This window comes from Eptesicus fuscus, chromosome 9 (assembly GCF_027574615.1).
Source record: "Eptesicus fuscus isolate TK198812 chromosome 9, DD_ASM_mEF_20220401, whole genome shotgun sequence".
NCBI lineage: Eukaryota > Metazoa > Chordata > Mammalia > Chiroptera > Vespertilionidae > Eptesicus > Eptesicus fuscus.
The window spans coordinates 8,528,099-8,553,044 of NC_072481.1; the positions used below are offsets into that span (position 1 = coordinate 8,528,099).

At 59.0% G+C, this 24,946-nt stretch overlaps 2 protein-coding genes across 2 annotated transcripts; both read left to right on the forward strand.

Moving 5' to 3' along the window:
• Positions 1 to 5: 5 nt before the first annotated feature.
• Positions 6 to 15,654, forward strand: EFHD2 (EF-hand domain family member D2). Its single transcript, XM_008148197.3, has 4 exons — positions 6 to 412; positions 11,907 to 12,054; positions 13,055 to 13,189; positions 14,067 to 15,654. Exons 1-4 carry the CDS (start codon positions 99 to 101, stop codon positions 14,196 to 14,198), a joined length of 729 nt encoding a protein of 242 aa, XP_008146419.1. The 5' UTR covers positions 6 to 98; the 3' UTR covers positions 14,199 to 15,654.
• A 3,300-nt stretch (positions 15,655 to 18,954) lies between these two features.
• Positions 18,955 to 24,673, forward strand: CTRC (chymotrypsin C). The gene is given in 8 exon segments (XM_008148257.3): positions 18,955 to 19,033; positions 20,458 to 20,549; positions 20,657 to 20,754; positions 21,889 to 22,014; positions 22,812 to 22,948; positions 23,675 to 23,820; positions 24,417 to 24,621; positions 24,624 to 24,673. Coding segments are annotated over 8 exon segments (894 nt in total). The 5' UTR covers positions 18,955 to 18,993.
• The last annotated feature ends 273 nt before the right edge of the window (positions 24,674 to 24,946 follow it).

A 24,946-nucleotide genomic window follows, 5' to 3' on the forward strand; every position in this document is an offset into this window, starting at 1 on the left:
CGCGGGGAGTGTCAGGAAGAGGAAGAGCGCGCCAGAGGCGGTGCGGGCGCGCGGCGAGCGAGCAGGGGCCGGCCAGGGCGATCGCCGCGCGGGCCACCATGGCCACGGACGAGCTGGCCAGCAAGCTGAGCCGGCGGCTGCAGATGGAGGACGAGGGCGAGGGCGGCGGCGAGGCCCCCGAGCAGCCCGGCCTGAACGGGGCGGCGGCGGCGGCGGCCGGGGCGCAGGACGAGGCGGCCGAGGCGCTGGGCAGCGCGGACGACGAGCTGAGCGCCAAGCTGCTGCGGCGCGCCGACCTCAACCAGGGCATCGGCGAGCCCCAGTCGCCCAGCCGCCGCGTCTTCAATCCCTACACCGAGTTCAAGGAGTTCTCCAGGAAGCAGATCAAGGACATGGAGAAGATGTTCAAGCAGTGAGTGCCCCCACCACCACCCCGCCGGCCGCCTCGGGCCCCAACCCCGATCCCGCGCCGCCGCGGGACCCCTCCTGCCCGCCTAGCTCCCCGAATCCCCGCACACCAGGGATGGGGACCCTGCTGCCAGCCTAGCTCCCCGAATCCCCGCACATCAGGGATGGGGACCTGGCGGCCCCTTCCAGATAAACACGAGCTGCAGAACCCTCCACCCCACCAGGCGAATGGGTCTGGGCATCCCCAGGCCCTGGCTCGTGACCCCTCCTCTGGGTGACGCCGCCCCCGGTGCACCAGACACATGCACAGGAGTGGGGGACCCGGCGGCTCCTTCTAGATCATCACGAGCCGGGGAGCCCCCACTACCCCTGCTTACATGGCTCTGAACACTCCGGGTCGCTGGCCTAGGACCTGCCCTCTTAGTGACGTTCCCCCCACCATCTGACACTGAGACTGAGGACTCCCTAGGCGTCCCTTCTGCCCCCCACAAGCTACTCGAACTCCCACCCCCGCCCCAACACACCCCCCAGCTCCTCAGCAAAGGTAACCCTACCCTGCACCCCATGCCACGCACATTCCTCACCTTGGGGTCTCTTCATTCCCTCTGCCTGTCTCAGATCCCATCCCCCTCCCCCTGTAGTTATTCAGCACCTGGTAGCAAACTATGATCAAAACCCTTCAGCCCCTCCCACCCCTACCCCCTCCACTCTGTTAGCCAGGACCCTGAACCTTGACCTCCGGTGGTCTCCCTAGGGAGGGACCCCTCAGTCCCTGCCCCTCCCCATTTTGCAGGTATGTGCAGCTTCTCTCCCCCGCCCCCCATCAAATATCTCCTAAGGGCTCAGTCCCCACCTCTCCCCACCCACTGCCCCTCCCTCCTCGTGCCCTCACCCAAACCCCCACCCAGCCGATTTGCCATCACTGCTCCCCTGCTTCCTATCAGAAAGTCCCATCTCTCCTCACCCCCTCCCCTGTGCCCTCCTGGCTACTGTGTGTCCCCTTCCCGCCCCACACAGGGTCCCAGATGCCCACACGTTCCTCACTTCCCAGTTGCTCTCAGCCTTACCCCTCACTCCACATAGTACCACACCTGTGTTCTCAGCAGGTTGGACAGGCACCCTGGTGGGTGGACTTAGCCCTTCCCCCTCAAAGAAACACCCTATCTCTGTTGAAGGAGAGAAAGGGTGCCAGGTCCCCTCTGGTCATCCCTGATTCAACCCCGTTGGGATTGAGATGGTCAGCCACACTCCCCTCTAGCCCCCCTCCCTTCGACACCCTTCCCACTTCCTGTCCTGCCCTTGGCTTCTGGAGGGGACCCAGCCCAGGAGTCCTGGTCTGGAGTGGATCAGGGAGGAAGTGGAGACCAGGTCTAGGGTGGAGGAGTCAGGCGGTCTCTGACCAGGACAAACAGCCCAAGGCCAGGGAGGGGTGCCGGCCCGCCTTGCCCCGGCGGGAGGTAGAGCCGGCTGAGGCTGTGTCTCCGCCACAGACAGCTGGCTGTCCAGCCGGCAAGCAGGAAGCCCAAGAAGGTGGGGTTTTGCAACCTCCGAGCTGGATAAAGCTCTTCCCACTTCTCGCACTTGCTGCAGCTGCTGCTTCTGCATTTAGCCCCAACCACACGGGGGAAGAGGTTTCTGGTTCCCAGGCCTGGAGGGCTGGGTGCCCCCTTCTTTTCTAGGGGCCCTCCTGGGGGGAAACAGTCCTTGACTCCCCTCTGGGCCTCTGCATGCCGGTCCCGGCGGCTGCCTCTTTGACTGGACTTGTTGGGAGTTCTAAAGTTTCTTCCCAGCCACAGATTGGCACGGTCCGGAAAGCAAGGAAATCGCCCAACAAGGAAGTTTCCAGGATTTCCAGGAGGTGAAGATTTCCCAAATTCTGGCAGGAATAGATTGAAAGTTCCTTGAGCCCAGGATGGGTGTCGCTTCCCTGTCTGGAACTTCCTTGTAGAGGCTGCCCGGAGTGCAGGCGAGGTCACTCAGCGCCGCCGAGATCCCTGCATCAGTGGCACCAAGGCTCTGAGCTCATTGGTTCTCCGAGCCACGGGGCCATCATTGCCATGGCACAGTTGGGGAGTTTGGGCACAGACGTAACTTGTCAGGATCGGAACCCACCAGGTCTCTGACTCCAAAACCCATGGTCTTCCTTTCCGTGTTTCCTGTCACAGCCATTGGCTCCCACGTGGGAAAACACTCCCCCAACACCCCTTCCATGTTCATGGTGATTTTCTGCCTGTGAGCCCACCCAGCACCAGCCCCCTCCTTTCCCCTGGAGCCCTCCTTGTCTTGGGGTTCCACAGCATCCCTCCCTGCCCCCCCCCCCCCAAGAAAAACATGAGCTGTTTGGAAGAGCCCAGCTGCCCGCAGAGCAGGGCCTTGGGGCCGGGGCTGGGGGGAGTGGTCTGCGTTTGCAGAACAAGCTGGCTTTTTGCAGAGGCTGTTCTTGGTGTTAGTTTGAGGAGAACTTTGGTGAAGACTTGGGGGAGTGGAACCCTGGCAGGCCGCCTCTTGGCCCCGCTGCTGCCGGCTGCTGGGGGCGTTGGGAGGGGGGAGGGGCAGGAAGGGGCCAGGGAGCTGGACTTCTAGGGAAGGAAGTGCTGCCCGCCGGGGGCCCTGGCCTGAATGGAAAGCTGCAGATTTTGTATTCAAGGAAACAAGGCTTCACTGTGCCAGCCGAGCCCAGCCCGCCGAGTCCGGTGGTGAGCAGCCAACAGCCGGGCTCTCGTGGAGGACAAAACCCCCGTTCTGCTTCTGCTGCCTGAGAGGGGCTGCAACCCGCTGGGTCCCAGCAGGGCCTCAGGACCGAAGCCAGGGCTCTGCTGAGCGACTTCCACCCTGGTCCCCAGCTCCCGGGCAGGGAGGGGGGTCCGGCCCTCCTGGGAAGCCGTCCACCAGAGCCCCGTGCAGGGGACGGGAGGTCAGAGGGAGCTGGGAGCCGGCCTTTCCTTGGCGGCCAGGAGCCTGGGCGTCTTGTGCCTCTACCCCTGAGTTACCTAGTGTGCCTGCCCTCCCTGGGCCTCAGTCTTCCCACCTGTAAAGGAGCATGCTCTCTCTGATGATTCCCAAGGGGATTCGGCAGTGACCTTATTACCGAGGGGTCCTGAGCCCTTCCAGGTGGCAGAACTGCCTCCCAGGGTCTTGCAGTCCATCCATTCCGTGTTCGTCAGCAGATGCTTCCTGAGGAGGGAGGTGGGGGAGAGTGAAGAGGACGGGGAACATGGGCTCTCCACCCCCATCACTGACCTCACGCCACAGCCATGCCGGTTCCAGCAGGGACAGACCTCGAGGGTTGACTGCAGCCCTTCTCCCCATTTTACAGAAGAGGAAACTGAGACCCAGAAAGGTGGAGTGATTTGCTTGGGGTCCCAGGGAGGTTTTCAGTGGCTGAAGCAGAGCGCCCTTGTCTGGACAGCGGGGACAATGGTGCCCATTTCTGGGGCTGAAGCTCCGAGGAGGTGACGCATGTAGGGCTCGGGCACAGTGCCGGCTCGTGGGCGCACCGCGTCCGTGGAGCCTGGACAAGCAGTCCTCCCTCCCTGTGCGGGCTCAGGCTGTGTCCACTGTCTCTCATCCACCCTCTCCCCACCCCAGGGCTGTCTCTGGAACCCCAGAGAACATCAAGGGGGCCCCTCTGGGCTGGCAGCAGCCTGCGTGGGACTCTGCAGGGTTTTGTAAGCCGAGACCTGCCAGAGACGTAGGCAGCGTGTAATTCTGAACCGGCTGTGGAATCGGAGGAAGATGCCCTACTTCCCTGCCTCACCCAGCCCCGTCCCCAGCCACCTTATCTCATGACCCCTTGCGTCAGAGGCAGGCTTCCCTCTCCTGGACTCCGCTTCCCTCCCACCCCGCCCTCCCTCCTCTTCACCTGCTCAGATCCTTGCCGCTCACAGCTCCTCCGCGCTCCTTCCTGGAAAGGCAGTGTGGTGCAGTGGTTAGGGAAAGGGCCTTTGGACTCTGCGGCTCTGGGTCCTGGGACGGAACACTGAACCCTTCCTGAGCCTCAGTTCCTCACCCCAGAACAGGGAGAGTCACGGCACGCCCCTCACAGGGGTGGCACGAAGTAAGTCCTTAGTAAGTTCCTGTCACCATCAGCCCCAGCCCTAGCGGTGGTTGTCTGAGCTGTCACCAAGCTGCCTCCGCCTACCCCCAGGGAGCTCCTGGGCTGGCAGCGAGCCTCCTGCTTCGGGCCAGAGTGACAGGGACCCAGCAAGGCAGACGCCCCTGCTGACAGACGCTCTGATTGACAGCTCCACGTGGCTTTGATAAATAGCAGAAATGGGGACAGGAATTCATTATCACGTAGTTACGCGGAAGGCAGGTGGCGGAAAAGGGGGAAGAGCAGACAGCGGCTCCGGAGTGGTAGAAAAGCGGGACTCCGACGCCCGATCGGATGCCCAGCGTCTCCGAGCCTCAGTTCCCCCCGAGGCTGCAGTACGTGCCAGGTGAAGTTCTGAGGATTAAGTTCCAAAAGTCCTAAGCCTTTGTAGAGTCCACCATGGGGTCTGGTCTGTGGGTCTTGGGGAGCATAGGTGGTGATTCTGGAAAACCTCGAGTCCCCTCTTTGGATCACTCATCTAACACGTTACATTAAGGTCCCGCTGTGTGCAAGTCCCACCCAGAAACTACGGGAAGAACCCCGTTCCTGCCCTCGAGGAGCCTGAAGGCCCAGAGAGCAGCGTGTATAGGGGCCTTTGGGGAGAGAAGATGGGCCCACTGGGCTGGAGATGGGAGGTTCCATTTCTCTATTTCTCCCGCGAGCACTGGAAGTCCTAAGGGAATGCCATGACGCTGGCTCTCCTCAGCCAGCCTGCCTCCACACCCTCTCCCTGTTCAAGGAAGCCCCCAAGGCCAGTTACTCCCGAAGGAGCCTGTGTGTGTTATTTCAGAAACTGAATTTAATCCTCACACCCACACAGCGAGGTGCGTCCTGTCCTTGTTATCCCCATTTGCCAGATGAGGACATTGAGGCTCAAGGCGGTGGCAGGATTAGAACCAGGTCCAGGACCTCCAGAGGCCGTGTGAGGGCTGTTTATGGTTGGGGGACAGGGGGACTTTCAGAGCCTCAGGGGGAGACCCTCTGGGGGATGCAGAGGTTGGGACCTCCCACCAGCAGCAGCCAGAAGCTTGACTCTCTGGGGAGAGAGGATTTCCAACCTCAGTGTTCACCCTCTGCTCGCCCTCCTTCCCTTCTGGTTCTGAGTCACCTTTCTCCTCCCCCAGGGACTTTTAGTTCCCGTTTGGTTGGCACCTTCCCGGCAGCCTTCTCTCCACCCTGCCCTCTGGGCCCAAGGCCGGCTTCCGCTGTCCAGGCTCTGGGAGGCCAGGCCCTGCTGCCTCAGGGAGGTTAAAGGCCTTTCCTGCAAGGGGAGCCCAACCCAGCAGAGGAGGGAGTCTCTGCCACCTCATCAGGGACGGTCCCACACCCTCCAGCAGCTGAGTTCCCGCTGGCTGCTGGGCCGCCTTCTGCTGCGCTGACTTCTGCTTTTCAAGGCCTGCAGAGAAGTGGGGGTTCCATGCCAGGAAGGAGGTCCCCCTCCCCCCCCCCCTCCGCCCACCCCGGGTTCCTGGCCTGTGTGGAGACCCAGCTCCAGCACTCCGCCTTCCTCTGATTGAAAGGGCCACTCCTTTCCAGGCGCTGTATCTCTTTAACACCCTGTGAGATTCTCATCACCCATTTCACCGATAAGCAGACTGAGCCTCCAGGAGCCTCACATGACTTGTCCAGAGCGTGAGACAGGACTTGAAATCAGGTCTGCCTCCACTCCAAGTCCCTTGCTCCCCGGGGACCCAGATAGAGCAGCACCCGCATCGCTCGGGAGCTGGTAGAAACGCAGATGCCCAGGTGCCGCCCCAGATCTACTGGATCAGAATCTGCATTGTAACCAGATCCACCGGGTGTGCATGTTGTCAAGAGCGGGCAGGGAGGGAGGCGTTTTAGGGTGAGCCGGCAGGAAACCCACCGCTGACACTAGGGGTGGGGGGTGTTGCCCCTCCCGGGCCAGTGTGAAGTGGTTGAACCCCCACTTAGGATGCTCCCCAGCCCCGACAGCCCCCAGCAGGTTGCCATCAGCCTCGGGTCTCCCACTTGATCCTCAGAGCCGCACACGCCCACGCACACACACCCTTGGCTGACGCAGGGCAACAGGTTACCTTTCAGATCCTGCAGATAAGACAAGAGGAAGTGGTGAGCAGCTGGGTTTTCCCTGCATGAGTCAGGCAGTCTCTGGTGGGGGCGTGCGGAACGGATGGGCACCGCCAGGCCGTCATCAACCAGCATGAGCGCATCCACCCCCGTGGGGGGAGGCCACAGGGCCAGGCTGGCTGTATGGAACAGCAAAGCCAGGATTTCTCTCTCTGGCAGAACTTTCCTGCCCCAAGGGACCTAGGTTCCCATTTCGTAGGACCAAGAGTAGAGGCCTAGGAGCTACTGGGGCCTCCCCAGACAAGATGGGGGAGGACCAGGTCTGTGAATGCTGAGACCAAAGCCAGGTGGGCCTGTGGCGGGGGGCGGGGGGGGAGACGGGTTCTTGGTCCATGAACACTGCCTCCAGTTGTCTGTCTTCCTGGACTCCCGTGGGCAGAGGGCCATCAGCAAAGGCCTAGGACAGGAATCAGAAGAGACAGATTGGGGTCCCCTGTGCTCCCAGACCAACTGCTCCTGCCTTCCCCTTGTGCAGTAGCTGCCATAGCTCCTCACCTGCCATCGGGCTGTGCAGCACAGCTGACGGATGGGGAGGGTCGTGTGTGAGGGTCAGCTTTCTACTGCACGGTTCCTAAGCCAAAACGGGCTGCCTGAAGGAGGCAGGGAGCCCCCCGTCCTCCGTACATTTAAGCGGGAAAACCACATTTAGAATCCGACCCTCACACATGGCTACATGAGGTGGCCTCCAGCATCCCTGCCCCAACCTGGGCTTCTCTGCTACAGGGTCTGTAGGCGTCAGAATGCAGCATAGCCGTTAAAAGTGCGTGTTTTCCAACAGGCCTGGGTTCGGACCCCAGCTGTGTTCTTGTGAACTGTGGCTTCAGCCAAGTCGCTTCCACCCTGAGCCTCAGTCTCTCCATCTGTAGTATGGGGATACTTATGCCTGCTTCACAGAGTTCTTGTGAGGATCTGGTTCAGGACACTGGCACAGTGCCTGGCACATAGTAAGTGCTCAGTAAAGACCAGACACTAATAATATTCTTATGAAATGGGGACAGTACTGCGCACCCCCATGACTCCTGGTTATCAGAACCAGGGGTGGGGGCCGGGGCGGGGAAGCAGCCGGCTGGTGGGACCTGCTCTTCCCAAAGGGCAAAGTCCGCCTGGGTGGTGCCGGCTGTGCCACTTTCAAGGACGGATGGGAGGGGATTTTGTCACCAGCATCCGGGGCAGCAGCTGCCGCCCTCCCGGTTGAGAACTATTCAGGGGGAGGCGGGCAGGAATGTGGGCACGGTGCCAGGTGCAGCCACCTCCCTCCAGTGCCGGAGAAAAGTGCTGAGCGGCTGGGAGCTTTGTTGCCAGTCTCGCCAATGGAATTGGGCCTCCCAGGCAGGCCCCACGCCCGGCTCTCAGCCCAGCCTCCCCTAGCCCTGCAAACTTGAGAATTCAGGACCCTCCGTGGGACCAGGAAGAAGAGGGAGGCAGGCAGGGAGGACAGATTTTGGAATCTTGCGATCTGCCAACTGGGTGACCCTGGGCTGGTTGCTGCCCACTCTGGACCCCAGTGTCCCCACATAACATGAAGGGGGTAGACCAGGCTCTTCAGATGGCTCTCCTGTGCCAACTCTTTCCCTGGATCCTCTGAGCCACCTGCGGCCTCCGTTCCAGCTCAGGGAGAGGGCTGATGGATGAGAGGCCCTCCCCAGCCAGGGGGATGCCTGTGTGGCCAGTCGCCCACCTGCTGTGGCACAATGACAGTCTCTGCCTTCGTCCCTTCCCTCCCTGTAGGGGGAGGGACAGGAGAGTAATCTAGGGCTGGGACTCCTCTCTCCCTCTGCCCAGCACCTGAGTGAAAGGCTGTGTCCTGCTGTCTTTCCACCTCCCCCAGGGGCGGGGTCTTTGAGTCAGGCCTAGTGGGGGAAGTGGTGGGACCTTCAGAGGAGGGGGAGATGCTGGAGGGATCTCGGGGACATCTTGTCCACCCCCTGCCTCCCGGCCAGTCTACCACAGGCATGTCCGCCCAGCCATGCCCCATCAGGCCTGGTACCAGGGGAGAAGCGGTTGTAACTTTGATTATCATTAATGTTATTGTCACCATTATGTGCAAAGTACTTAACATAGTGTCTGGCTCTCAAAAGGTTCTGAATGGCCACTGTTATTATAATGACATTAGCAGCTTTTAAGCACTTACTGTGTATGAGGCGTTTTATATCTCTAATCTCATTTAATCTTTGATCCTAAAGGTAGATATGAACAATAATAGATTTATTTTATTTTTTTAATTATTTATTTGTATTCATTAAGTGCTTACCATAGGCCTGGATCTGTGCTAAGGGTCTCTTTTAACCCTTTCCTCAGTCCTGAGATGGGTCCTCTGATACCCAGGATGGGGAAATTGAGGTTTTCAGGGTCACTCAGCCAGCAGGTGGCGGGGTCAGAGGTTCAGACCCAGGTCAGTCTCAGCAGAGTTGATGTGAGCCTTCAAGGTCATCTTCAGGTTAACCCTGGTACCTGGCTGAGCCCCCACCCACGTCAGAGCCCAGGGCACATGTGGGTGCCCGCTCTCTGGGGATCTCATGGGAACAGCCTTCTCCAATGTCACCTCTGGGAGCCCAGCTCCCACCCTGACCTCCATCACCACCACCACCCCCCCCCCCCTTGGCTATCAACCCACTGGCACTTTGGCCAGTCCCTGCATTGCCCCCCTGGGGCTGGAGCCTGCCCAGGATGGAGCCCAGGCTCAGTAATTGATCGACCTTTGATTGATGCCGGCGGCGGTTCAAGCTGTGGTTTAGGCTGCAGCCCAGGCAGGCCCAGGAGCTGCCAGAGACCAAGAAATCCAGAGCCCAAGTTTCCGTCCAAGTTTGGACACTTTATCTGCACTTCCTCTGAAACTGAGCCGCCACTGGCTGCGGGAGCAATAAATAAAGCTGGGCTCAGGAGAGGGTGGGGTGGCGGAGAGTGGAGTGTGGGAATCGGAGGGAGGGGGTTCAAATCCCCGGCCTGCTGGTTCTCGGGCCAGTGCCTTCACCTCTGCAGCCCTGGTTCCCTCCTCAGTCCCATGGGGACATACTGCTGACCTCCCAGGTTGGCTGAGCACAGAGGGTGTAAAGAGAATGTGCCTGCTGCATAGTAGGAGCTTGCTCAAGGTAACTACATCTTGTTATAGGGGTGGCGGCTGCCATTTCTGGAGCCAGCTCTGTATGCAGGTGCTGAGTGCTGGCGTGTATGAAGCCAGCCCTCACAGTGACCCTGTGCGAGTCGCCAGGATGGCAGGGGGTCTCAGCCTTGGTTGGAGGCTCACATGGCACCGGCTGCCAGAACCCAGGCAGCCTGCACTGGCCCTGACGTGCCCCTGACCTTCATTGGAGCCCGAGTTTGGGAAGCAGTAGGAGCCTTGTTTTCCTAGGAGGGGGGTCCCTAGGAAAGCTGATGTCCTCGCCAGGCTGTTTCCAACCTGTCACTAAGGGCCACGCAGCGGCTGCCCAGCCCCTGCCCAACTGGCAAACAGGCTCCAAAGAGGGAAGGAGGGGCCGCTGCCTTGCCCCCCAAAAGGTTCCTCCAGCTCTAAGTAGAGCCTGGACCATGGGATCATGGGCCTGCCCAACCCTCCAGACTCCCACAACCCTCTACGCACCCGCATCTGCTTCCAGCCCAGCTATGGCCACTACCCTAGGGACCGCTGGCCCGTCTGTCCCCATTCCACCCGCCCGCATGGTGGGGAGGAGGCCTCAGGACCCTGTGTTCCCTGTGCCGCACCATTTCCAACCACTGACTCACTTGCTGGGGAACTATTTATACCCCTTGCACAAATGCTCCGCTCAGCGCTCCAGGCAGGCGTCTCTGTTCTGCTGGCAGCCCCAGGACATGCGGAGGGGGCTGGGCCCAGAGCAAATGTGCGGGTTTATGAGCCTGACGCGTTGTGGGGGGAGGGGATAGGCCAGCTCTTTGTTTCACTGCTGTGTGACCTTGGGCAGGACACTGAACCTCTCTGAGCCTCCATTATAAAATACGTGCTTTTTAAATTTTTTTTTATTGATTTCAGAGGGCAAAGGAGAGGGAGAGAGAGGCAGAAACATCAATGATGAGAGAGAATTATTAATTGGCTGTCTCCTGCACGCCCCCCCCGGGGATCGAGCCCGCAACCGGGCATGTGCCCTGACTGGGAATCGAACCGTGACCTCCTGGTTCAGAGGTGGATGCTCAACCACTGAGCCATGCCGGCCGGGCAAAAATAAGGTTATTTTGAGAATTAAGTAAAATAGAGTATGTCAAGTTCCTGGCACAAGGACAGATTTCTAAGAGTGGTTGCTGTTAGATGTCCAAGTCGTGTGAAGTTCGTGTGTAACCAGAGAAGGGAAGGGGGCAGAGGATGGAGATGTGTGTTTAGGTAGCCATGTTCAGTCTTCAGCACAGGTTTCTGGAACACAGCCCCTCGTCACCCAGCCAGCTTGAGGCCTTGGGGATGGCACCAGGTTTCTTTGGGCTCAGAAGGCCCATTTTCCCAGCCGAGACCAGTCCCGGCCCCGCAGGAGGCAGGCAGGCCGGGTCTGCTTAGCCTGATAGAGGCCCAGCCGGTCTGTGCGAACAGCACCCACGTCTGCCTAGCTGCGCGCTCCACGGCAGCGCCTCCCCCGCCCGGGGCCCCGGGCCAGGTCTGGAGGCCAGCTCCCACCCAGGCTCTTACACAGGAGGCCAGTTTAGAGGGACGCTTAGACTCCACTCCCACCCCATCCTGTCTGTGCCGGGTGCTGGGTGGTAGAAAGAGACCTGAACCTTCATCTAATCACAGCTCGCTGCAGGCGCCCTGCACAGCTCGGTCCCTGAGCACACCCAGCCGCCCCCGGGAAAACGACTAGTGGCCCTCCCTCCTGTGACCTCTGGGCCTGCCCTGTGACACGTGACACCTTCTACCTCCCTCTTGGGAGGGGGCATGGATAGGAGAGAGATGGGGCAAGATGCCCCCAGGTAACCGTGGAAATGGTCAATGAGTCCTAACATGAGAGCCCACTCCCCCCCAATCCGTACCCCCACAGTACTGCGAACTTCTCCCTGCTTGTTCATATGTCATGCAGGACAGAGGGGCTATGGTTTCAGCTTCCTTGTACAGCAGGCTTGCCTGTTAAACATGCAGGAGGCCACCAGGCCATGAAGTGAGTTCCCCATCATCAGAGGTAACCAAGCACTAGCTGGGCCATAGATCAGGACCCCGCCTGGGCTGAGGTCCCCTTCAGCTGTGAGGGGATGACATGTTGGTGGGAGGTGCCCTCTGAGCCCTGGTACTTTGGCTTGTGACCGCTCTGCCTGGTCCAGTCTGCGGTGTCAGGGTGTCCTTAGGCCTGTCTCCTTGTGCTCACAGATACGATGCCGGCCGGGATGGCTTCATCGACCTGATGGAGCTGAAGCTCATGATGGAGAAACTTGGAGCCCCCCAGACCCATCTGGGCCTGAAAAACATGATCAAGGAGGTGGACGAGGACTTTGACAGCAAGCTCAGCTTCCGGGAGGTGAGACCCCCTTTGCCATGGAGTGGCATTGTCCTTGAACACAGGGGGTTTGTCTTCAGTGAGGAGGGACATCCATGTCTTCCTGTCGTGAGCACTTTCGGAGTGACTTCTGTATACCCGGCCCTGTGTGGGCTCTGGGGGTGCAGCGAAGGCCCTGTGCCCCACCGGTCCTAGAGTGTCGAGTGGGAGAAGCCAGCGTGAAATGGCACGCTGCTGTGACTCAGGAGGAGAGGGGGGCAGGCGGAGGGAGCGACGGGTGCTGCGGGTCCAAGAGGAGCTGAGGACTGGGGCACTTCGCACTCCGGATCTCGCTCAGCCTCACTCTGAGACGGACGGGAAGGCCTGTCCTATGGAGGGGGACAGGCCCCCACCAGTGGCAGTGACCCCAGGCAGCATAGGGTTAAATGCCAGCAAACGGGGCGCGGCGGGGGGGGGGGGTCGGGAGGGGGGGGGCCTCCAAAGAGCAAGCGCCAGGCCTTGGAGAACTAGCAGGCAGCATAGAGGAGGCGGGGCAAGAGAAAGGGCCGGGCAGTACAGGATAAGGGTTTGGACTCAGGACATGTGTTCAGATCCCTCGTCCATTTCTGGGGCTGAGATTTGGGGCCGGTTTCTTCTTGTCCCTGAACCTTCCTCATTCTGTAAAGTGGACACCGTCATGTCCTGTTAGGACTCAGTCAGTGGGATGTAGAGTGCATTAGTCTGGGGAACGTTGGAGACTATGTTAAGAGGTAACCCCAGGCCGAGGATCAAGACTCTTGATAGCAGCTGAGTGTGGACACGCAGGCCTGCCGTAGCCCCGCATCCTGGGAGGGCAGGAGCTGGGTCCCCTAGTCTCCCATTGTACAGATGGGCAGACCGAGGCCCAGAGAGGAAAGGCAGAACCCAGACCTCCGGCCCCCAGTCCCGTGAGCACACCTCCTTCCTCCCAGGGAGGCCGGGCTGGGGCTGGGTGGCTCCTTTCCCTCTCGCCCTGACACCCCTGCTGTTCTCCCCGCGGCAGTTCCTCCTGATTTTCCGCAAGGCGGCGGCCGGGGAGCTGCAGGAGGACAGCGGGCTGCACGTGCTGGCCCGCCTCTCCGAGATCGACGTGTCCACCGAGGGCGTCAAGGGGGCCAAGAGCTTCTTTGAGGCCAAGGTGAGGAATGGGAGGAAGTACCGAGCCCAGGGTGCTGCCCTGATCCTGGCTCAAGGCCGGGGGTGGCCGGGGTGTAATGGGCCCTGGGTTAGCTCGAGGGTCAGCAACCCTTCCTGCCCTGAGAGGCTGCAGACGGGCGATGGGGAGCTGACGCCCAGGCTGATCCTTTCCCGCTGCCCCTGGGGTGGATGAGGGTTTGTGTGTTTTTGAAGAGGGGACAGTGGCCCCTGGCCACTAACTCAGGACTGGGCCTTAAAGGGTAGGCCCAGAGACAAGAGAGCAGGCCCAGAAACACGCACTGGCTCCTGGGGCCTCTGGGAGACATTGGCCCCCCCTGGAGGAAGTATGGCGCACCCCAGAGGTCACTTACATGCACAGCACCCTTTCAGCACACGCTCAGATGGAGGGGACCGTGGCTCCTGGATCCCGCCCTCCTAGGGCCGGGATGCCCACCTTCCCTTGTTTCTCCCTCTTCCCATGTTAGCCAAGGACATTCCTTCAAAGGTCGCCTTCCGCCTCCTTCTGGGCTTCTGGGGCTGAGGGGGTGCTCAGGTCCATTGGTGGGACCCTGTGCAGCCGTCTCCCCGGGACAGGAGACAGGTTAACGATGCAGCATCAGCAGCTCCCACGTATAGGACCGTGCTGTGCAGCAGCCGCTGAACCTGTGTTCTCTCTTTCAACGAATCCACGAGGTCAGAGTTACCGAGCATCAGGCTCTAAATGGAGAAACTGAGGCTCCAGAAGTGACTGTAGAGCCCAGCCCAGGGTAGTGAGGGGGGGAGCTGTGAGGGCATTGCTGGGCGGACCCCAGAGAAAGCCCACGTGGAGCCTTGGAGACCCCTCCAGCCCTCAGCCATCTCCTCCTCCCTCCACCCAGGTCCAGGCCATCAACGTGTCCAGCCGCTTCGAGGAGGAGATCAAGGCGGAGCAGGAGGAGCGGAAGAAGCAGGCGGAGGAGATGAAGCAGCGGAAGGCGGCCTTCAAGGAGCTGCAGTCCACCTTCAAGTAGCCGGGGCTGGGCCCGACCGCCTGGCCCTGGCCCGGAGCCCCGTCTGGCTGGCGAGGGAGGTTGCGGGGGGCAAAGTGGAGGCTGAGCTGGGGTCCTCCCTGTGTCTGAAGGGACCATACTGAAACCTACAAACGTCTGTGAACACAGCCCGTCGAGGGCCTTGCGGGGGTGGCCTGGCCTCTCCCGCTCTCTGCCACGTTCCTGAGGCCGTGCCCCCAGCGCTGGCTCCCGGCCTGGCCCAGCCCCCGCCCCTCCCTGCGTCCCTGCCTCTCTTGCACCCCTGGCTGTCCCCTGCCTGCTCCAGCGCTGCTCTCTGCCCATGAGCCTGCCCGTCACACACGCCTCTCCCGGCCACCTCCTCCCCTGCCCAGAGGCCACCTGCCCTCAACAGGCAGGCTGCACCGCCCCTTCCTAGACGGGGGGAGCGACAGATGGCAAGAATTTCGGCTGGCTCGTAGAGGGGGACCTCAGGGTCCATGCCCTGCACCTGTTCCTCCAGCCCCGCCTCCTCCCTGCTGGCATAGAGGGGGGGCAGGGGAAAGGCTTCTATTTTTGTGAAGGGACCCAGGCCCTGGCACCCCCTGCAACCCCAGTGCTCGGCCCAGCCAGGCGGGGTGAGGGGACAGCTGTGTCAATCTACCTCACTCTCGCAGCCGTGGCAGGGAAGGCTCTGGGGGCAGAACACCACCCTAGTCCCCCGGGGACAACCTGAGGGTCCCAGGGGGCTCTGGAGAGAGCAGGGGTGGGGGGTCAGGGGGCCCCTCACAGGAAGGAAACCAGCGACGTCTCCGCTCTCCAGGAGGCGCCCAAGAAGTGCTTTAAGAGGTTTGCACGGACCAGGCCGTGGGGAGCAGGGGACCTCCCTGGGCCTTTCACACCCTCCTTCCGCCTTGTCACCAGCGACGGGACTATCCTGTCACCCCCCCACCCCGAGGAAGCATGGGGACCCCCGCCTCCCTGTGCCGCCGGCCCGGTCCCGCGCAGCCCCCATGTGCTTGCTCACGTGTGTGCGTGTCTGTGTGTGTCTGTTGCTGTGTCGTGAAGCTGTGCCCGTCACCCAGTCCCAACCAGTGAGTGGCCACCGAGGCCACCGTTATGCAACTTTCGGTGTGTGTCAGGACAGCGTCCCTGCTGTTCGGGCCCGATAACTTTATTTTAGTAAAGATGCCCCAAGAGTTTAAGAAGCTCCCGTCGGACATGCAGAGGTTTTATTTTTTTGGCCTTAGAATCTACGGAAACTCGGGGGCACTGACCCCCCGCGGCGGCCCTGGCCCTGGATTGCGTTTGCCTTAGCGGATCTGTTTACACAGATGAATATAAGAAGTTCTTTTTCTTCGGCTTATTGCTTTTTTTTTCTCTCTCTCTCCCGTCTCACTCCTCCCCACCCCCCAAAGAGCTACTTCTTCATTCGGTGGTACAATTATTTTTTTTTAACTAAAAGAAGATAAAAATTCTATATTCTTATGTGCGTGTGGTTCTTGTCGGTTGGTGGGGAGGGAGGGAGTGGGAAGGGGGAGCGGGCTGAGGTCGCCTGGGTGCCAGGGGGCCCCTGTGTCATGTCAGAAGCCAGGGATGAGGGACCCTTCCTAATGGGAGAGGCGGAGTCTGATGTCCACCTGCTGTCACTGGCTGCAGATTAACTCATTCAATCCTCACAGCCAGCCCATGGCGGGGGAGCTATTTCTTTCCCAGACAAGAACAGGGAGACCCAGAAAATGTCCCACAGGCAAGCAGGGTGCAGGCCAGGGCCACTGAGCCCCCAGCCCATACCCCCAGCCAGTTCAGGGGGGGCATACATGTCCATGGGGCCGTGGTGCACATCACTGTGGCTGGAAGTGGCATCAAAGCCATCGAGATTCTAGATCAGGGGTCCTCAAACTTTTTAAACAGAGGGCCAGTTCACTGTCCCTCAGACCGTTGGAGGGCGGGACTATAGTTTAAAAAAAAACTATGAACAAATTCCTGTGCACACTGCACATATCTTATTTTGAAGTTAAAAAACAAAATGGCAAAAACACCCGCATGTGGCCCGCAGGCCGTAGTTTGAGGACGCCTGTTCTAGATTGATGTACTCTCGAGCACACTCCCCCCCACAACACACACACACACACACACACACACACACACACACACACACACAGATACCCAAGGCTCCCCAGCCTCGCACACAGGCGGGGGTAGTGGGGTGATGAGGACAGAGCCAGGGTACTCCCTGTATGACTTTGGACAGATCACCATCACACTGGGTCTCAGCCTCCCCATCTGTACGATGCAAGGGTGGGCTAGGGTCCCCAGGCCTTCCCATCGCTCTGGTTTCCAAGTAGAGCACCCCCTCTCCCAGGTCCAACCCAGGGTCCCTGGACTTTGGGTTTAGGCTGGGCATTACTGCCCCTGGGTGGACATCGGCGGTACTACAAAAGCCAGGATGCCCTGAGCCTGCGCTGTCCCATGCCAGGGCCTTCCCCAATGGGTCTCAGCTGGGAGGGGGCCCTGCACAAGACGCCCCCCCCCCCCCGACTCCCAGCCTGGGCAGAGGGCACAGGCTGAGGAATAAAGAAGCCTGAAGTGATTTGGGGGTCAAGAGTGAGAAGGGAGCCCTAGCCGGTTGTGCTCAGTGGATAGAGCATCGGCTTGTGGACTGAAGGTTCCCAGGTTTGATTCCGGTCAAGGGCACATGCCCGGGTTGCCGGCTCGATCCCCAGTAGGAGGTAGCCAATCAATGATTCTCATCATTGATGTTTCTATCTCTCCCTCTCCCTTCCTCTCTAAAATCAATAAAAATATATATTTTTTAAAAGAGTGAGAAGGGAGACAGCTCCTTAAAACCCTCCCCTGGTCCCATTTCTCAGTAAGCCTTACCCCCACTGAGTCCTGGCCACAAACCCCTCACAGCCCCCAGACCCTCTCTGAACTCCCAGTATTCCATCCTGGGTTTGGGGGGAGTGGGGGTTATTGTTTTTTTAATCCTTACCCAGACAGAGAGAAATATCGATGTGAGAGAAACACATCGATTGGTTGCCTCCTGCATGAGCCCTGATCAGGGGCCAGGCCGGAGATGACCCTGCAACCAAGGTACGTGCCCTTGACCGGAATCGAACCCGGGACCCTTCAGTCCGCAGGCCTACGCTCTATCCACTGGGCCCAAACGGCTAGGGCCATCCTGTTTTAAGGAGAAACCCTGCCAGCCCCAAGGCCCGCCCCCTTAGGGACCTCACCTGAGATGTAACAGCTGCCACCAGCACGCCCTTTCCCAGCAGCGAGGAGATATGGTCCCCAATCAATGGCACCTGCTGTTTTTCAGACTCACCACGGCCTCCATGACCTTGGCCTGCCTCTCCTGAGGTCCCCCCTCTTCGGAGCCCAGCCTCCACCGAGTCATCCTGGGTATTTTTCCACTGCAGTCTGACCCTGAGTGGCTGGGGGTCATTGAGGTCCCAGATCCTCCGAGGCCCCGCTCCACCCTGGAAAACAAGGCTCAGCGGGATGGGGCCTGGCCTGGGACAGCATCCTCACACTCTCAAGTCCTCGAGTGCATTTTGGAATCTGTAGAGAAGGAACCCTTTCCAACCCGCACCCCATCACGCTCTCACCCAGAACGAACTTCTGGTTCAGGGACACTCCCAGGAACACTTATCACCCTGCCCAGCAGGGGGCTCCAGCGATGCTGAACTGGGTCTTAGTATCCCTGAGGTCCCAGCCCTAGCACAGGGCCTCCACATAGGAGGTGCTCAGCGAATGTGGGACAAATGAATGAAGGAAGGAATGAGTGGCCTCTGTGGGCATGGTATACCAGTGCCTCGCCGTCTGGGCGTACAAGAGCAGAAGCTAACCCCCCAGGCTGAGGTCGTGCCTTGGGAAAAATGGATTAAACCAGATGCTGTAAGGGACAGACTAACCCCAAACTGCTGGGGCTCCGGATGGAACCGCTGGGCACACCATAATGAGACCCACACCAAGGGCCATAGACCCAGATCTGCCACTCAACCTTGACGTTCCAGTCATAGAAGCTTAGGACTGATAGGAACCTAAGAGTGTGTCTGGTTCTGATTGCCCATTTTAGAGATGGGGAGACTGAGGGCCTTGCAGGGAGACAACCGAGCTGGCTCCAGGTCGGAATTTGTCCGGGAGACGCCCACGCCTCAGCCTCTGTTCTCAGGCCGGGAGGAGGTGCTAGAGAGCAGGGATGCCCCAAGCCCAGACAATACCAGTTGAATGAGGGGGGAAGAAAAAGAGAAAACAGGAAGAGAAGAAAGAAAACGAGAGGAAGCTGTTGACGACAGAAGGGATGGGTGTGTCGGCAGTGTGAGTGACGCCCTGGACCGGCTCTGTTGTTGCCCAGCTGTGTGACCATGGATGGCCCCAGACCCTCAAGTCTCAGCTGCCTCATCTTTAATGAGCGGGTGAGAGTGTCTATTTCGTGTTGTTGGGAGAATTACGTGCGTGCAAGAAGCATTGAGCACGATGCCTGGCACCTAGTGGGTGCTCAGTAAATAGTAGCTAAAAGAATGAGTTAGGGGGAGAGAAGAACACACTCCCAGCAGAGTGGTGGGGGCCCCCCAAAACCTGCACACCTCAGAATTTGCTCTCCCCGGTTATTTGGGAAAATCCATGCCTCGAGCCAGCCCTATCTCCTGCCCAAATTAAACAGTAACCACCCAAGGTCAGGGAAAGGGCCTTGCAGGAGCAGGTTTCTTTCCAAGAGGTGGCTCAGCCTTGACCGGTGGGCTCTCCCCGCTGCTGCCTATAAAAGTGCCCTTCCCGCCTGGACCGGCCACTCACTCCTGAGCACGCAAACATGCTGGGCTTCACCGTCCTCGCCGCGCTCCTGGCCTACGGTAAGCTGTGGGTCAGGGACCAGCTGCAGCCCACGGGCCGTGAGCTCGGGCCTCCCAGGAACAAGGACCGGAGCAGGGGGCCCTCTGCTCTCAGGGGGCGGGGGTGTCCAGGAAAGGAGCTTTGGGGTCCTATGAGAGTTCAGATACTGCTGACACGCTGTGTGTCAGATGAGCCACTTGCCCGCTTGGCAACGTGGCTTCCATGTCTGCAAAATAGAGCTGATGATCTGACCTCCCAGCGCGAGGATAGAACGGAGGCGTGGGGAGCCCCAGGCCCGCGCTCACCCTGGGCACTCAGGGACCGCCGGGGCTTGCCTTGCCCAGCGTGGGCATCTCTCCCTTGGGGATCCTTTCCTTCCCCGCGTTGGTGGCCTTCTGCCCAATTAGGAATCAACAAACGTGGCTTGTATGGCACTCACTCTCGGCAGGACCGAGACAAGCCGCTTCACCTCTTTAAGTGTCACTGGCTCTTTTGGCAAAGAGAGCACTTGATTAAGAGTCCTGCCCTGGCTGGTGTGGTTCTCCTGCACCTAAAAGCTGCTGGTTCTATTCCTGGTCAGGGCACATGCCGGGCTTGCGGGCTCAATCCCCGGTGAGGCTCATGCAGGACAAAGCTGATCAATGTTTCTCTGCTCTCAAATCAATGTTTCTCTCTCGCGCTCGCTCTCGCTCTCTCTCTCTCTCTCTCAAAATCAATTTTTTAAAAATCTTTTTAAAAATTATTTGTAAAAGAGTCCTTCCAGCTAACAACCACGGCAGAAATAATAATAGCACCTCCTGTTTACCATGTGCCAGACCTGCACTAAGCCCTTCACGTGCAGGAGCTAACTTGACCTTGGGAGGCAGGGTCTATTAGTACGTCCACTTTACAGATGAGACACTGAGGCTCAGTGAGGCTCCATGCCTCGCCCAAGATCACGTGGCTGCTCGGTGGTAGAGCCAGAATTTGAGTCTGGGCCTGTCTCTCTGTGGAGCTCATGCTCCTGACCACTCCACACAGCTCCCAGCTATGACAGTCTGGGCCTCTATGGACTCAATGCTCACACACACACACACACACACACACACACACACACACACTACGCTGTGGCCTAAAAACGAACAGCAGGGTAAGGATGAAGGACCCTAGTGGTCCCGGGCACTCGCACGCACGCCAGCCACCTTTTGGTCCCTCTGCACCAGGCCTTTCGCTGAACTCTTCGCAGGCATTGTCTGATTTGTTCTCAGGACAAGCACCCCAGGTCGGTGCTATTCTTCCCATTTCACAGACAGGGAAGCTGAGGCCCCGAGAGCTAGACGGCTCCCCCAAAGTCATCCAGTAAAATCTGAATCCGTGTCCGCCCAGCCCCAAAGTTCCACCTGCCCCTCCCCCAGCGGGGATGCCAGCCCCCTCACCTCTGCTCTTCCTCTCCTGTCTCCCCCAGCCTCCAGCTGCGGGGTCCCCACCTTCCAGCCCAACCTCGCAACCCGGGTGGTGGGCGGAGACAATGCCGTGCCCCACAGCTGGCCCTGGCAGGTAAGTACTGTTGCAGGCGTGGGAGGTGGGAGGTGGGAGGTGGGAGGTGGGAGGAGAGGGGCGTGGGATGGGGGTCCCTGTGGACTGACACGTGGCCCCTCCTCCAGATCTCCCTCCAGTACCTGAAGGACAACACATGGAGGCACACGTGCGGTGGCACCTTGATCTCCAGCAACTTCGTCCTCACGGCTGCCCACTGCATCAGGTGAGCGGGGACGACGCCCAGAGCGGGGGCCTGAGGAGCTGCTGTGAGTGAGCACCTATTACACACTCAGGCTCTGCGCTAAAGAAGCCGCTTATCTCCAGTAACCGCGCTTTCATTTCTCCATCCAACAGTATTTATTGTGCACCTACTATGTGCCAGGGGACACAGCAGACAGGATGAAATCTGTGCTCTCAATGAGCTTATATTCTAGCAGAAGACAGAGCCACAGACCGTTAAACAAGTGAATATATATAACATATCAAATGTCCGTGAAGAGAAAAGGCTGGAAGAGAATAGAAAGATAAGGGATTCTATTTTAAAGGAGGCGGCCAGGGAAGCTCTTTCTGCAAAGGGGACCATGCGAGCAAAGACCTGAAGGAAGTGAGGCGAGGACTCATGGTCTGGGGGAAGGGTGCTGCAGGTGGAGGGAACAGCCAGTGCAAAGGCCTGGAGGAGGGAACTTAGTATGTCTGAGGAATGATGAGGAAGCTGGGGTTGCAGAAACAGTGGGGGGGGGGGGGGGCGGGGCAAAGGAGGGGAGTTAGAGAGAAACGCAGGTGAGATGATGCAGGCAAGAAGCAACCGATTCTCACTGCAGTCCTGCAAGGGAGTTCCACTGTTATCTCCACTTTACAGATGAGAAAACTGAGGCCTGGGGCTATGCACCTAGGAGCCAAAGTGGACTTGGCCAGGACCCTTCTCTGCACCTGGGGAAGGGTCAACGGGGATGGACGCTCCCTTCCCCCAAATGATTGCCATGTGGCCACAGAGCTGAGTCACCGAAGCTCTGAGTCCCCTCTCCTTTTTTTGTTTTAGTTTTATTTTATTTTTATTTACATTTTTTTGTTAATCCTCAAGGATATTTTTCCATTGATTTTAGAGAGTGTAAGGGAGGGGAGAAACAGAGAGAGAGAAACATCGATGTGAGAGAGACACCTTTATTGGTTGCCTCCCACACAAGCTTGACCAGGGCTGGGGATCAAGCCTGCAACCGAGGGGCGTGCCCTTTTGACCCTTCATTCCGAGGGCCGGCGCTCTGTCCACTGAGCCAGTCCGGCTGGAGGGAGTTCCCTCTCTACCCCACCAGCTAGCGGGGACGGGAGGCCACCCTGACCAGTCCCCTTCTCTGTTTAGCAAATCCAAGACCTACCGTGTGGGCCTGGGGAAGAACAACCTGGCGGTGGACGACGAGGCGGGCTCCCTGTTCGTGGGTGTGGACACCATCTTCGTCCACGAGAAGTGGAACTCCTTCCTGGTGCGGTGAGTGCCCAGCTGACATCTCACGCCCCTGGGGGCAGCGCGGAAGGAGGAGGGGATCCCAAGACAGAGCTGCAGAGCCTGCCCCCACCCTGACCCTGGGCCCCACCCTCACCCTGCACAGCCAGCAGATGGCTCCTTTACGCAAAATGGCAAAATGCTAAGTGGAGACAGACACCCTTCCCATCTCCGTCATGGGCCAGGGTGCCCCAGGGGTACGCAGGGAATCACCCCACACCCCCATAGGTCTTCCCTGAAGCCTCCCAGTCAGGGCTGAGCTAGCACTCGCCTTAACTGAGTGCCTACGCATTGCAATAAGCACTTTATGTGCCATCTCTTATTTAATCCTCACAACAGCCCTGCACGAGGAACTCAGAGAGGTTAAGGAATATGTCCCAGCTCACACAGCCCGTACCTGTCAGACCTAGAAATCAAACCAGGTCTGCTAAGGTTGCCAGCTCTCATCCGGGTGACAGGAAAACATTTTAAAAATTGCATCCACAAGCGTCCCTCTTTTATCATTGTAATTCCCTACTTACCTTTGCTTAATTGCTGGTGGGTACTTAACCTGCTGGTCCCAAAGGCTTCATCTACATCTAAAGGGGCGGGCGGTGACGGTGTTAGAAGGCAGATCATCTGTCCTCCGACATCTCTGTCAGCCAGTAAGAAGCTGGCAGTCAGGATGTTCAGGGAGGACCCCAGTCACCCTGGGCCTGACTCTCAGCTCACAGCTGGGCCTCTTAGCCTTGGCGGGGGAGCCAAGACCTCCTGCTCAGTCAGTCCTCCGCCCTGAATTCCAGCAATGACATCGCCCTCATCAAGCTGGCGGAACCCGTGGAGCTGAGTGACACCATCCAGGTGGCGTGCCTGCCCGCGGAGGGCGCCATGCTGTCTCAGGACTATCCCTGCTACGTCACCGGCTGGGGCCGCCTCTGGAGTGAGTACCGCCCCTGGCAAATCACGGGAGCCTTCCTGGAGGAAGTGGCTCTCCCAACAAGCACATCAGCCACTTTGCCCATCACTTTTCCTCTTCAGATTCTCTTAACGTTGTAATAACAACAGCTGATCTTTATTAAGCACCTACCATGTAGCAGACACTCTAACAACTTCGTAAGAAGGGGTGCTACAAGGATTGAATGGATTAGAATTGGTCAAGTGCTTATACAAGGCTTGGCACACACTAAGTGCCATATAAGTGACTATTCAATAAGCTCAACAACCTTTTGGGGGTGGAGGGTTAGATCTTATGGTACCATATGCCCAATAAGTTCCAGCCAAATTAAAAGGTTAAGTGTAAATAGATGAAACTGTGGAAGACTTAGAGGAAAATGCAGATTAATACTTGGAAAATCTTGGGGTGAGAAAGACCCTTTACTGTGCGACATCACTGCAGAATCTCACAAGGAAACGAGTGACAATGGAACCCCAGAATCACCTCCAAGAGCTTTCTATGATTAGTCCTGCCTCCAGCCTGCTCTCCCTTCCCCCTCCTCAGAGGAGCCCCCAGCCACACAGTCTGAGGCCATTGGCTCAAAGCCTCTCCTCTCCACTAAGGGCCTATGTGTGGTTCCCACAAACTCCCTGGGGACCTATCCCAGCCCCGCTCACCCGGAAGGCCTGGGCTGCCAGGGCGGACGCCCGCTCACCCCTGTTCTCTCCGCAGCCAATGGCCCCATCGCCGAGGAGCTGCAGCAGGGTCTGCAGCCCGTGGTGGATCACGCCACCTGCACCCAGAGCGACTGGTGGGGCGCCATGGTGAAGGACACCATGGTGTGTGCCGGGGGTGACGGCGTCACCTCAGCCTGCAACGTGAGTGCCCGGGCCCGCACCCCGTCCCTGTCCAGGTGGCCAAGTAAAAATACGGACATAGAGTGAGCATCAGGGGTTGCCGTGACGACTAAACGAGTCTAGCAAGTGGAGAAGGAACTTCATGGAAGTCTCTGTACATGTTCCGTCATGCCATCAGCTCCATCGTCCAGAGAGACAGGGGACTCGGGGAGCCTGACACAGACCCAGGAAACACCTAGGACAATCAGGGGACTGTCCCGTTTTCAAACACACGACCCCTCTCTCCATCCCACCTGCCTCACATTACCAGCATCCTCATCCCTCTGGGCATCTCTCTCTGGACATGGTGACCTGAACAGCTAGGGAAACTGAGGCACAGAGAGGGTTACCATCATCCCAAGATCACACAGCACATCAAGAGCTCATTTGACACCCCAGGGCCTCCTAGAAGGAGGCCAAGATAGCCCCACGCCATCTCTTCTCTGCCCCCCTCACCATGGACAGGCTGAGGCCAAAAGAAGGGGTACAAGGCTGTGAGGAGCCCCCACCCCGACTCGCCCTGGCTTCCCAAGCCTGCCTGGGGGGAGGCTGGGACTGATGCCGCCTGTCTGGTGCAGGGGGACTCCGGCGGCCCGCTGAACTGCCAGGCTGAGAACGGCGCCTGGGAGGTGCGGGGCATCGTGAGCTTCGGCTCCGGCCTGGGCTGCAACACCCACAAGAAGCCCGCCGTCTACACCCGCGTGTCCGCCTACATCGACTGGATCAACGAGGTGCGTGCCTGCCTCCCAGCCTCCTTCCGGCATGCGCCAGCCCCTCGCCCTCACGCCCCCATTCCTTACCAACTCATTCATTCATTCACTCATTCATTGGCTGATTCCATCATTCATTCATTCACGTGCTTGTTCCCATAGTCATCCATTCATGTACTCACTCAGTCAAGAAGTACTGCATGCTTGCTGTACACAGCCTCAAGTCAGGTGCAGTGAAGGGCACGGTCATTACCATTTGTCCCTTTGCTTCAGCAAATACTCCTGTCCTGATCCCGGGCCCCACACCAGTCCCCCAAAGAGAAACGTGGCCCCAGGAGAGCAGGGCTCAGCAGAGGAGCGGGGCAGCGTGGCCGGCCATATAGGCCTTGAGGACAGGG